The 12,203-nt window shown below is 43.3% G+C and overlaps 1 protein-coding gene across 4 annotated transcripts in view; it reads right to left on the bottom strand.

Annotated features, from left to right (window-relative positions):
* LOC104357124 (phospholipid-transporting ATPase ID) overlaps positions 1–11,925 on the bottom strand; it is a 77,395-nt gene extending 65,470 nt beyond the window's left edge. Inside the window, exons 1-3 of one of the 4 annotated variants that reach the window (XM_042804423.1) lie at positions 11,202–11,925; positions 10,895–11,109; positions 4,839–4,917 (exon numbers count right to left, since the gene is read on the bottom strand). In XM_042804423.1, coding sequence (XP_042660357.1) covers positions 4,839–4,881 — 43 coding nt within the window. In that variant the 5' untranslated portion in view covers positions 4,882–4,917; positions 10,895–11,109; positions 11,202–11,925. The remainder of the gene's footprint in view (positions 1–4,838; positions 4,918–10,894; positions 11,110–11,201) is intronic. The other 3 variants (XM_032988127.2, XM_042804425.1, XM_042804424.1) reach the window with 3 other exon arrangements.
* Between the last annotated feature and the right edge of the window lie 278 nt (positions 11,926–12,203).

The following is a 12,203-nucleotide window of genomic DNA, read 5'->3' as shown; positions in this document are numbered from 1 at the left end:
CCTTAAAGCAATAATTGCCACTTTTTGCAACCATGAGAGGTGAAGCAACTATGGAACAGGTTTCTTGATTTGCAGGTGCTGTACCTGGATAGAATCCTTACCATTGGGTTAAAGAGAACAGAATTATTTTTTATAGCATAGATATCACAGGTTTTCACATTTATAAGACAACAGTGCCTTGCTGGGATCCGAGCTACACTGAGTGAACTCTACCCAAAACCAAAGTCGGAGATCTTTACCCAGTAAGCTCAAAATTTAGTATGGATCAGAGAATACGTGGGTGAAGGGAAGAGCCATATGACAGGTCTGAGGCTCACACTGGTTCAATACCTATGTTTTACATCCAGTCTGGGACACAGACAAAAACCAAACCCTCATCACCTGAGTGTCAACCTAACGCTGTAACCTGCCTGGTGCCAGAGTGCCTGCCGCTCTGCGGCACAAAACCGAAGCCCATCCCTGCCCCAAACCGCAGCCAGAGCCTGGCAGGGTGCAGGGAGCGTGGCTGGGGCAGGAGGAGCAGGGACAACCTGGTGGGATGGAAACTGATGGGGAAGGTCACAGCCAAGCCCAGGAACATGCCCAGCTGCCTGTCAGAGAGACGCATTTTGTATTATTGACTCAAAGGAGGGGTTCTCCAGGGATCCGTGTTACAAAACTGCATGGTTTTGATGTGTAGGTGCCCCCTCTTTTATGGAGGCTCTCTGGCTGCTGTGGCTGGAGAGGGTTTATGCTGGCAATCAATCACATGCATTTTCATCTCTGAAATGGAACAGCCTGTACTGAGTGTGAGGGATTTAATTTTAAAAAACCTGAGGCAAGACCATTCAGAAATACCACCATAAATGGGATTAGCCCTATTCCCTCCTGCCTGTTCCTCCATTATCAAATAAAGATCTTTATTATGTCTTTTTGTCTCAAAAAAACGAGAATCCTCCTTCCTCCTGAAGAAATGAAATGCAAGAAATATACTTTTGTGGTCACAGATTGTACCTTTGGTGATTGGTACTGAGTTCAGCCTCCTGCTAGCACTAAACAAACACTATATGGCAACCGGAATTTCCCACACAGGTAAAGCATTTCATATGTCCCTGGTACTAATGCAATTTTTTTTTTTTTTTTTTCTTCTGGCATCACTAACAGAGGGCCCACTTAGGAGATGTACTAACATATCTCCATTTTCATACAGCAGATACAAGGTCTGAAATAAAAAATCTTGAGAGTGAGCTGGAATTATTTCTGCCTCAGGTCCAGAAAATTTTTAATATGAAGATAAAGTTCAGTATTAGATCCTGCCCTTTTCTAAAAGCAGTATTTGATATTATCACTGTAAGGAGAGAGAAAATAAGAAAAGAGAGCTCCAAAAGGATGCCTTAGATTTGCTCAGCATGTACAACACTTGTGGTCAAACAGTACTCTTGGGACACTCTGCTAGATGACCTTAAAACAGAAAATACTTCCTTTTAGGTTATTCCAGGAAGGGACAGAGGCTGCCTCGTCTCTCCCCTTCCCCGTCTCCTGCAATAATACCAGCTCTTGTTTTCCTCTGCTTCCTCCTCCTTTCGATGTCTCACCCACCTGCCTTGGCTCTGGGCAAGGGGTGGGGACTCACCACATCTCAGAAATGCCTTGCAACAGATTATTTCTCAAGAAGCATCTACATCTTTTCATGTTTGTTTTCAGGCCACTTCAGAATGAAAGAATACATATTTCAAATATATTAGCAGTAGAAATTGTCTCTTCTTAATTTTGGAAAACTTTTTTTTTTTTTTTCCAATTTGGTTTAGAATTTTATATCTTATTTATCCTGGTTTTTGTAAGAGTAGTTCACAATATTTTGACCAATATCAACATGTGAAATAAAGCAGCTGAAATAGTTATTTTATTTTTAAAACTATTCTGACAGTGAGTGGCTGGCACTTATAATTTCCTTTACTAGACAACCATATCTCCTAGACACACTGGTAATGGCACAGCTTGACATAATTCCACATGTTGTTAATAACAGTGATACACAGTGATAGGAAGTGATGTAAAAATAAACAGTAAATACAGCTCTGAAACCAACTTTGAGAAGTTTTTCAATTCACAGTTATTTCCCTCGTGGGAATTTATGTAAAAATAATTATTTTTTCATACTCAGTGTCTGTTGTGGTAAGACATTTCCTATCTGATCTGAATGGGAGTCCCTGAAGGTGGCCAAGCTTTATGTCTGTAGAGCCAGTCTTGGGCTACCTTCTCCATAGGGAACTGCTACCCCTGCCAAGCTCTGCCTGGAGCCCAGCTGCACAAAATCCAGCTGCCTGGAGAGCAGGCTGTCCTTAGCAGCAAGAAGGAAAACCCGATGGAGCTTTCCAAAATCCCTGGCTCAATTTATATCCTTCCTCTTCCTCTCACAGTGCCCCTAGGCTGGGCTTATGAAGACAAAGGTGCAACAATGACTGCTCTTGCCATCGACTGGAAGCACACATCTTGGGATAAGGTTATTTGTGTAGATGAGTTCTCTGTTCCCTATTTCTTTTTGTTTCACAGATAGTACTTGCCCATCTCAAGGTACAAAGCTCCAGTGCCGAGTTAAGCCCCCATGGGATCAAACCAGCAAGAAGAGATACTTCACATTTATCAGCCACCACCAAGGCATGGTCCTTATTTCTTCCCACACACTCCCTAAACCAAAGGTGTCCCCATTGCTCTCTATTTCACCAATGTTCACTGCAGGTTAAACCTCAGTGTAAAAGATCTCAGGTGTCTTTTCCACTTAAACACTACTGCTGCTTACCTAAGAGTTGCACTTCCCCACTTTGGCTTGAAGAGCTTCATTAAGGCTTTGCTAAGTTTGCCTGCATCGCAGCCTATGTGGAAACAGCCATGTCTTGCTGGGGAGAAACAGCAAAATACTACTGGTTCTCATGGGAAAAATCCTGATCCCAGTTTCAACAGTTGATGCCTGAGGTAATTAATTCCCTCCCATGAAAGTCATATCATGAGCATGGCTTTTCAGTAAGGCTGTCATCCACCTTTGGTTTTGGAATAGAAATTTGGTCTTTCCATGAGCAGTACTGTTCCTCCAAGATGAATGCATGGGATATTCCCCGCAGAAGAGCTTTTCCTGCTCTCAGGCAGAACAGTCCTACAGACTTCTCCAAATACAAAGGCTTATAAACTGTTGGATTAAAATAGCACTCCAACTCTGGCATTTACTTCAGTGAAATGTTTGCAAGGAGCAATCATAGCCCTTTCAGCTTTTGGGCTGCAAAGCAAAAGAAAAATAAAAGGGGAGGAAAGAATGCTCTTTTAGCTTCCTGTTATGGAAGCTCCTTATTCCCCGATCACCCCAACTTCGTTTATACTTCTCTGAACTTCCTCCAGTTTGAATTCATTGGTTTTGAACTGGTGATCAAAAGTGCATAAAATTATTTTGCCCCATAAAGTATGGGGCTTATACCTAGGAAGATCTGAGTTTCTTAAACACTTGGTCAAAGCGGGGGCTGAACACTTCTCTGCTAAAACCCAGATACAGGGCCTGGCAAAACACAAAATTTTCCTCATATAGCAACACAATGTTTTTGATAATCAGAACAGCTGCAGCTTTACAAGTGGGGATGCTCTGGGTAGACAGCAGCTCACAGACAAGCCTGTGCTCCCTCATGTACGAAGCCAAGATGGAGAAAGAGACCTTGGGCTGGCAGAGATCCTTGCCTGGGAGCAGTCACAACCTCGTCTCCTGGGACTATCAGAGCAGCAAATGGATGCCCCTGTCTTAGCACCAGGGCTTGCAGTCTGCCCTGTGCAAGGAAGGGGAAACAGCAGCACAATTGCAAAAATAAACCCTTGGGGAAAAAACTGTTCAGTCTTCTGAGCTCAGAGAGGACGGGAAAAAAAAATAATTTCACGTCAAAGCATGTGTAGGGCAGTAATCTCTGCATTCATCAAATACAATGAGGAACACCCTGGAAAGGAAAGGCTAGAGACTTCCCTTCTTCACAGTGTCTGTGGACCTGGATCCCTGACCAGAGATTGCACCCTGGGCCTGGAGGTGAAGAGATAAAACACGAGACTCAGTTCAGCGGCTCCTGCTGCAAGGCCTGATGAAGATGCACCCTAAGAGGCTGTAGAAAGCTGGCCCAGTTTAAGGGTACACTAGTAGCCCATCTGCTGGACCTCTTCCAAGCATTCATCTCTTCAGGGATTTCTGCTGCAAAGTCCCTTGAGGATCATGCTGCAGAGCAGGGCTGCTTCCTATCTCCACAGCTGTTTATTTGGGTCCCACATGGAGCTCACAGGAAGGGAATTATGTAGGCTCTGGTTTCCCCTCTAGAGTTAGTGTTCCCCTCAGCAGCTTTTGGGGTGCTCTCAGGCTGCATCTCTGTACTTCGTTCTTCTTCCTACCTCTCACTGAAGGGAATATCTGGGCCATTGCCATCAAGCCATTTCATCATCAAAAGACTGCATCAGACCTTTACACTAACTTGCTTCTAGCATATTTTATAAACTGCTTGAGAGGGGACTGTGCATTGCTTATCCACCCACTCCCCCAAAAGATCCTTGTAGAAAAACCACCAAAACTCAACTTCCCCAAGCCAGTCATGTGCCATGACAGAGCACAAACTCTGCTGCCTGTTCTGCTGCGGATGTACCTCCACTGACTGGCACACAGTCCACAGCACTCCTCCAAGGTAGTACAAAATGCAGAAAAAGTAAAGAAAGTGTGTCTTGCCCCACCCGCTCTTCAGGTGTAATACATACACCCCAACATGATCTCAAGAGCTCACACGCATGCTGTATTTACATTCCTTAGTTTTTTACCCATGACAATGGCATTACCAGACCACACTCACCTCTCAATTTCTTCTTTCCAAATTGTAATCCAAATAGAGACATCCCAAAACTTTATTTTAGTCCAACTCCATGGAACTTCTGCAAAAGAAAAGAGAAGGCAATTCACAATGGGGGTTTCTAGTCCCACAGCATGACATGCTGCAGGACGTATGTAATTCTGTACCCATAAAATGGGAGAACCAAACTCCTTAAGCACCGTGGTCAACAGCTACAGTTTTTAGCAAAACCATCTCAGGTTTGCAAGTTGCACTGCATCAGTGTGGGCTATCTTACCTTGGACTTTTTGATCTCTTCATCTCCTGACATAGCACAAAGAAGGGGCTGGTGGTAGAGAGACTGAAAAGGACATTCATACTACTTTGGCCCTATGTGAAAAGGAGAAATACATGTCCAGGGTTTGTACTTAAGGTACAGAGGAACTGTGTGACTACCCAGAGCAAGACCAGCCTCCCTGAAGAGGAGGAAGCAGCGGGAAATAAAAAAAAAATGGTTTCCTGTACATCTGCCTGTCCTCAACATGTGCTGGCTCACACTGTTGTCCATTTGCTAGTCACACTCTGTGTTTGGGTTGGACTAGCCTGTGAGGCTCTGAGGAAAATTTTTCCCCTGCTGGCTACAGCTTCTGGCCCAGAAGTCAAAAGCCAGGCACCAGAAATGCATTTAAGGCACTGAATATACCCTGACACGCAGAAGAATTGAGCATTAAACAAAATCACATAAAAACCTGTTGGTAATAAAACTTTTGGTGTTAGACAGTTTATTTAAAGGATGTGATGTTGGTGCTGACAGCCTGAGAAGATCCATGAGCATGGGAAAAGTTGGCGCTGCCTAGCACACCTGGCTGATCGGGAGCCTGAATCAACAGTAATGGTGTACCAGTTGCTTAACTGGCCAGTGGAACCAAGCTGAGGCATTTGAGGGAATCGTAATCTATCTAGAACAAGTTTTCTAGGTGACAGAATGAAGTTTTTGCACTTTATTCTATGCTATCTGTGCAGAGCAAGGGCGTCTAAGGAGACAAGTATAGCAAATACTTCATATTTTGGAAACACGCAAATGCAAATACAGTCCATGCCACTGCCCAAATTCAAGACTCATACATCAGGACCGTGCCCAGTGCAAGCTTAGGCTTCACATCTTTTCAGAAAAGGAAGGTAAACTTTAAGGAAAACTCTATAATCATTGCATAGGTCAAATATTTGTGTGTAGATCTCTATTCTAGATGCTAAAGCAAAGCTATATTTAGCAGTGCAATTCAACGAGCCTGAGATAAGGCAAACAGCAGCAGGTAAGCTCCAGCCAGCCAGCTAAGTGCTGCACACCCTGAGCACGACGCAGCCCTGGCATGGTGCTCCCTGACGCTTACTGTGGCCTACTGTGCTTGAAAGAGATCCTTTTCCTATTCACTCATGTAAATCCAGTAGTTTCTTCTCATCAGCACAAATGCTTTGGCAACACCTCTCCCCAGAATTTCCTCTGTCCATGGAGCTAAACCACTTAAGGTTACAATACTCAATGTCACAACCTAAAGCTTTCTCAATCCTGCTGACCAACCTTACTTTCCATCCCTAACTGACCTCAGTCTATCATTTTCAACATATTTCTTCCATGGTTTAGAATTGCTATTATGTCTTACAAAACCCTCATAACTGGGACTGAGAGCTCCCCATAAGATGGGAGGAGCGAAGACATGCTACCCGCACACCCGGAGGTAAAGACATCAGATTTCCTAGAGCACCAGGAGCCACTGCTCTGATTATCACTGTCCACTGGCAGCACAAGGACGCAAAAAGTTAGCTGGTTGTAATCATCATATGAGTATATTGCTGAACTCTGGATTTTTCTGTATTTGCCAAATGTTTTAGAATAACTATCCACAGCTACCAAACCTCTCCCAGCTGTGTACTCAATTGACAAGGCATATAATTTCAGCAGAGGGAAAAAAATGGTTGTTTATGTTTGTGGGGGAGTAGAGAAGAGAGGGTAGTTGTAAGACTTCTTTCAGCAGTAATAACACGAAACAAACAATAGAGTTAAGATCCGCGTCTCTCAAACAAAAACCTTAAACTTCCTTCAGCTCTGACACATGGCTTTTGTTAATTACTGTGATTCTTTAATCACTGGTTTCTGGTGTGACTGCACTATGAAAACAAGACTGCAGCAATACATTATTTTGGCATGGAGGGCATCTTTGCTTCCTTCAGCTTCTCAGTGCATTTGATTAGGAGCGCATTCACTGAACATCTTAATTCAGCAGCAAACTTAAATTACCATCATGGCCAGCACAAATATCCCTACAGGCTCACCACTTGCATAAAATTTTGCCTTTTAGGGCAGGCACGGGTGATAACTTTGCCATATCTATTTGCACCAATTACCTCTCTGGTACGTCATTTCTATCACACGGATTTAGCATAGCTGCTTACTTAGTTAAAGCCCAGGAGTTACGAATCCTTCCCAAGCTGACCTGATCCTTTATGCAAAACTCAGTTCCTGGCTTGCCCAAACCACAATGCCATTTGAGAATGTGTCGGTATTCAATGGGCACACACACGATAGCATTAAGGGCTTGACACACCCCTATTACACTGAGGTGTACCCTTTATTTTCGTAATATTGCAAATACCTTCCTTTGCTGCTTTGTTATTGACTCACACATCTAATCCTTGCACTCCTTTACCTAGTGAGCCACTCTCATGCTGGCTATAGCTTCCATGTGTGCCTGCCTGCTCACATCCCCGTTTGTACCAGTACACCTTCACATTCCCAGGTGTCTGTTTTCAGTCTGAGAGTTCACCGACCATCAGCGGCAAGCATGGAAAAAAAAAAAAAAAAACCAAACGTAAGCAGATGATGGCAGAGTTGTCGCCTTTGGTGGTGCTCCCATTTGTGTTAGCTATCACAACTTCCACAGCCAGATGTGGTCTCTTGGCTGACCTTAGCTCTGCTTGCCTTTCAGTCCCATGTATTTTTCTTGGGCTATTCTGGACTTTCATTCCTACCTGCAGGGTCCAAGATCTTTGCAGCTGTACCTATCAACAGTGTTACTCGGAGTATTTTTTTTCCTAGATTCCACTTGTAATCAAAATTCATGCCTCTGTTCAGTTTTCTTTACATACCTCCCTATTTTTTAAATCTGAGATTCAGTTTCCCTTCCAAAATTGCAGCAATGGGTCTTCAGCCTCACATCACTCGGATACACTGCTACAGCTTTAATTTCCCTTTGTGCTTTCTGGAAAAAATGATCTCTCTCATGTTTCATTTTCATGTGGCATGAAGTAGTTCTCAAATTTTGGTAAGGCACTTTCACAGCCTCCTATTCCTGAATTAATTGAAAACCCATAAAACACATGAAACTTTCTATAGTCAGAGAAAAGACAATTTCCTGTTTGCCTTCATTTTCCCTGGCACCAGCTATTTTCAGGGACAAAGTGAAGTACTGCTTCAACCTCCTCAAGTTGCCTTCCACAGTCTGGGTCAGCCCTTCTGGACTTTTTTATGTTGTTCCATTTTCCACTCAATTATTCTGTGGTTTGTTTTGTTTTGTTTTTTTCTTCTTTCATTTCTGTTTACTCCAGGTACCCTGCATTGTTCAGTAATCAACAGGGGCTCACAGTATTTGACTAACCACGCAGCGCCAATTCCTCTGCTTAACAGGACACATGTTACTTCCCCATGTTTCAAAAGCCTATAGCAAAAATTATTTAAAGCTCAAATTCCCAGTTCCTCATTTATGGGGTTTTGGGGGGAATAAGCTATGAATAGATTATTCCCTTCTCACTCTAAAAGGCTTTTGTACCTACAGTGCTCTACAAACTGTCTAGCTATGGCTTACACTTCTGCAAAGACAATCCACCTGCTTTATGGTTACTGACAGTTTAATCATGGGCTCTGAGCACTTGAATATACACAGCAAGAAGCTACTTTGATGGGTCTTGAATAGGGAAGGGATGCTTTCCTGCAAACCAAGCTCAGCCTTATATCAGAGAGACAAGACAGATTTGGCTTGAAAACACAGCTACAAAGCTCCTCCTGAAGGAGGGGCAGGTTGCAAGGAGCTACAGCACATGGAATTTGCCAAAACTACGTCTGGCTAAGGGCTGTACTGCAAACTGGAGGTGGAGGGAGGCACTTCCCAGCACCATAGTCATGAGTAGCAAAAGGAGAAAAGACATGGCACAGCTCAGATGAATGGGGAGCAAAGGCTGGAGGTGGAAAACATAGCCAGTTTCTTGGCCCTGTTTCTGTGGCTATAGCTACACAATACACTAGATTCAGTGATAAATATGAATTAGAAAACACTTGATGCTTCTGCTCCCATCACCTTGTTCCCAGACCCTGTGAAACAATCCATGTTAAATGCAGTCATTATTTGAAGGATTATTTTAATTCAGACCATGGAGTATATACTTCACTACAGACCAAAATTCCTGCCCAAGCAGTGGTTGTAGCATATCTGAGGATGCAGCTAATTGTGGTGTAATACTAGAAGCAAGCACCCAGAATCCAGGAGAATCAGGCAGGAGTCTCCAGTCAGTTTTGCCACCAAGCATAGTGTGGTATGTATACATCCTCTAAAAACCCTAAATAGCCCTGTCCAGGTAAAAATTCAGAAAGCATACCATGCCTCCACTCTCCAGTTTTCCACATCAGGTCAGTTTTTATACATGAGCAAGGTTTATAAGTTATCTTTTTTTAATCTATGTTCAGGTGATGTAACAATCAGAAATACCCACAGGTCTTAGAACTTTTTGTTTCTTTCTTTTTTTTTCTTTTTTTCCCCAGGCAAAAGTACTAAATATCCAACTAATAGATCTGAATATGAAAAAGTAGATCCCAAACCCTAGGCATCATGACAGACATAGCTCAAGACTGCCTGTGCTGCCTAGTACAATTCATGGAGTAACGCTGTTAAATACCATGAGATTTACCAATTCTAATCTCCTAGATTTTGAAGACATATCACTTTAAACTGGATTTGAAGGCACAAAGGGGAAAATATTAAAGGTTGAAAATACTTTAGGTCCTCAAACACCCTGTTTTCTCCATGGCTTAGTTGCACGCATGCTAAGGGGGTGCACATGTCAAGTGCTAAAGCAGGAGAGACACGTTCACTCCCAAGTATCGCAGACAAGGACATTATAGCTAGTGCAATACTTGCTATTTCTCTGGCAAGAGCAATGTAAAGGTCTGGCACACATGGCATGGACTGACCTTGTAATGTGCCATGCAAAGGCAAGTTTGCGAAGGACCCCCTTTACACTTCTGGTGTAGTAACTATTTCAGTCAAATTGCTCAATTTTTGGTTCCAAAGAGTACGATGCATTTGCTTTTCCCTATTGAAAGCAAACACAATAATTTCAGCCATTAGAAATAATTATTACTAATCATCTTTTAACACTGAAATACATTAGCATTTGTATTTTTCCACCCCTCCTTACAGCCTCTTGTATTTGAACACCTCAAGAGCAAAACAGGGAGCAGCATGTGTTGCACCACTCCCTGTCTTGCAAGTAGGAAACATAGAAAGTGAGCTGTAGGATGGACAACTGAAACATGTTTTTAATCCCAGAATAACACTTTTTCGGGGCTGAAACTGGATTTGCGTGAATTCAACCTGGAATAAGTTTAAGAAGCTATAAATGGTCATTCTTGGCATCGGGGTTTACAAAAGGAGTGGTGACTGGTTTAAATCTACTAGCTCAGTGCAAAGAGTTTTAAAGTAACCTTGAAACCTTCCCAGCTTTCTAAATACCTGAAGAGGTATCCTGGATGAAGTGAGCTAGCCCTCCAGCTATTTTTTGGTACTGTTGCAAGCTATATATACAGAAATACATGAAACTGTGTGCTCTTACCCCCTACACTCAAATGTGCCAATGCAATTAGCTATAATTGCTGGGAAACAGACTCAGTCTGTTATCTGCCACGTTTTAAAGTAATGATCCAATATCCTCCATCTGTCTTCATTAAAGCACTCCTTAAACTGACACCAGAATGGCAGTCAAAAATTTGCATTCAGCTCCTTTGGGTAAGTTAGTTGCAATGCTCAAGTTACCGATCAACAGCTGAGGCTGAGCGAGTTCCCAAACAGAAATGCAGGCTGCAGTCTGCTCCCTCCGAAACAATGCGAACAATAGCAGCTTCCCGGGGCGGCTGCTGCTGCTTGAAATCATGCACAGCTCAGCTCACTCCACCCAGAAGTCTATCAGCCCGCTCGCAGAAAAAGCTCAACCCCAAGCCCTTTGATTAATCTTTGCAAAGCTCTCGGATCTGGAAAAAAAAAAAAAAAAAAAAAAAAAGCAAGTTTTCTGCCTCGAAAAACTGAGAGGGAAAACAAGCAGAAGGAAAGCATTAAATCTTACCCTTGAAGGCTTGTAAAAGTCACAGCAACAAAGTTGTTACCCTCCATAGCACTCCGGTACACTCCTCTCTTCTCATTTACACACAATTTTATCCCCTCCCAAGACCAACAGCTTCGCTCGTAGTCGCAGTGCCAGGACATTCATCTAAGAAAGCAAAGCTTCTTTGCGCTGTGAAACGGGCATCGCGTGCTTGTCTCCGAGCCCCTTAATATCCACCGCAGACGCACTCTGCCATGCAATGTCCTGGTAACTAAACTTACTCCAAGTTCCCTACTTCTTACTTCAGTCACTACACTTGGCTCCTTGCCAAATTCTTCCTTTTTTTCTTTTCTTTTTTTTTTTTTTTTTTTTTTTTTTTTAAATTCTGTTTCCTGCAGATAGGGAGAGTGTAGTAACTCCCTTAAAAATAAAAAGCTTCAGCACAACAAGCTGCAAAAGAGTAAAGCAGAAAAGCAGAGAGAGCACCTAGGCTTGGGGCACCCCAATTCATTCCAAAGGCAACTGCTGCTCACCTTACCTACCTCCTGCCGACACGGAAGCTTTCAAAAGGAAACCAAGCGAGTAAAAGAGTCCAACATATCAAATTGCTTTAAAAAAGGATGAACTTGGTAAGGGATCCATTTCCCAGCAGCAGCCCCTCTCTCTGCATCCGTAATGCTGGAGTTGGTCAGGACTCCTTAAACTCAGAGGCACTGTCCCACAAGCTGATCCCAAGGCTCCACCTCACCCGCTTTCCAATAGCTGTGAGTAGCAAAAACTCTGCAAAGAAAAAGCTCATAGAGCACAATTGCATAACTCAACCACAGAGTTTCCTCCAGCCAGCCAGAGGATCACTTCGATGCCGAAACGTCAGGGCTTGCTCATCCCTGAGAGCATGACCTTCCCTTGGCCTCTGGGACACCCTCCTGGCCTTACCGCTGTCGAGGGGACTCTCCTCACCAAAACCCCTCAGCGCTCTCATGAGCCTTCTGACCTTCCCACTCATTCTCCCACCTTCAACAA

Source organism: Tyto alba, unplaced genomic scaffold, assembly GCF_018691265.1.
Source record: "Tyto alba isolate M040663 unplaced genomic scaffold, T.alba_DEE_v4.0 Super-Scaffold_42, whole genome shotgun sequence".
Classification (NCBI taxonomy): Eukaryota; Metazoa; Chordata; class Aves; order Strigiformes; family Tytonidae; genus Tyto; species Tyto alba.
The sequence above is the reverse complement of the archived record's forward strand: the minus strand, read 5'-3'. Positions and strand labels throughout refer to the sequence as shown.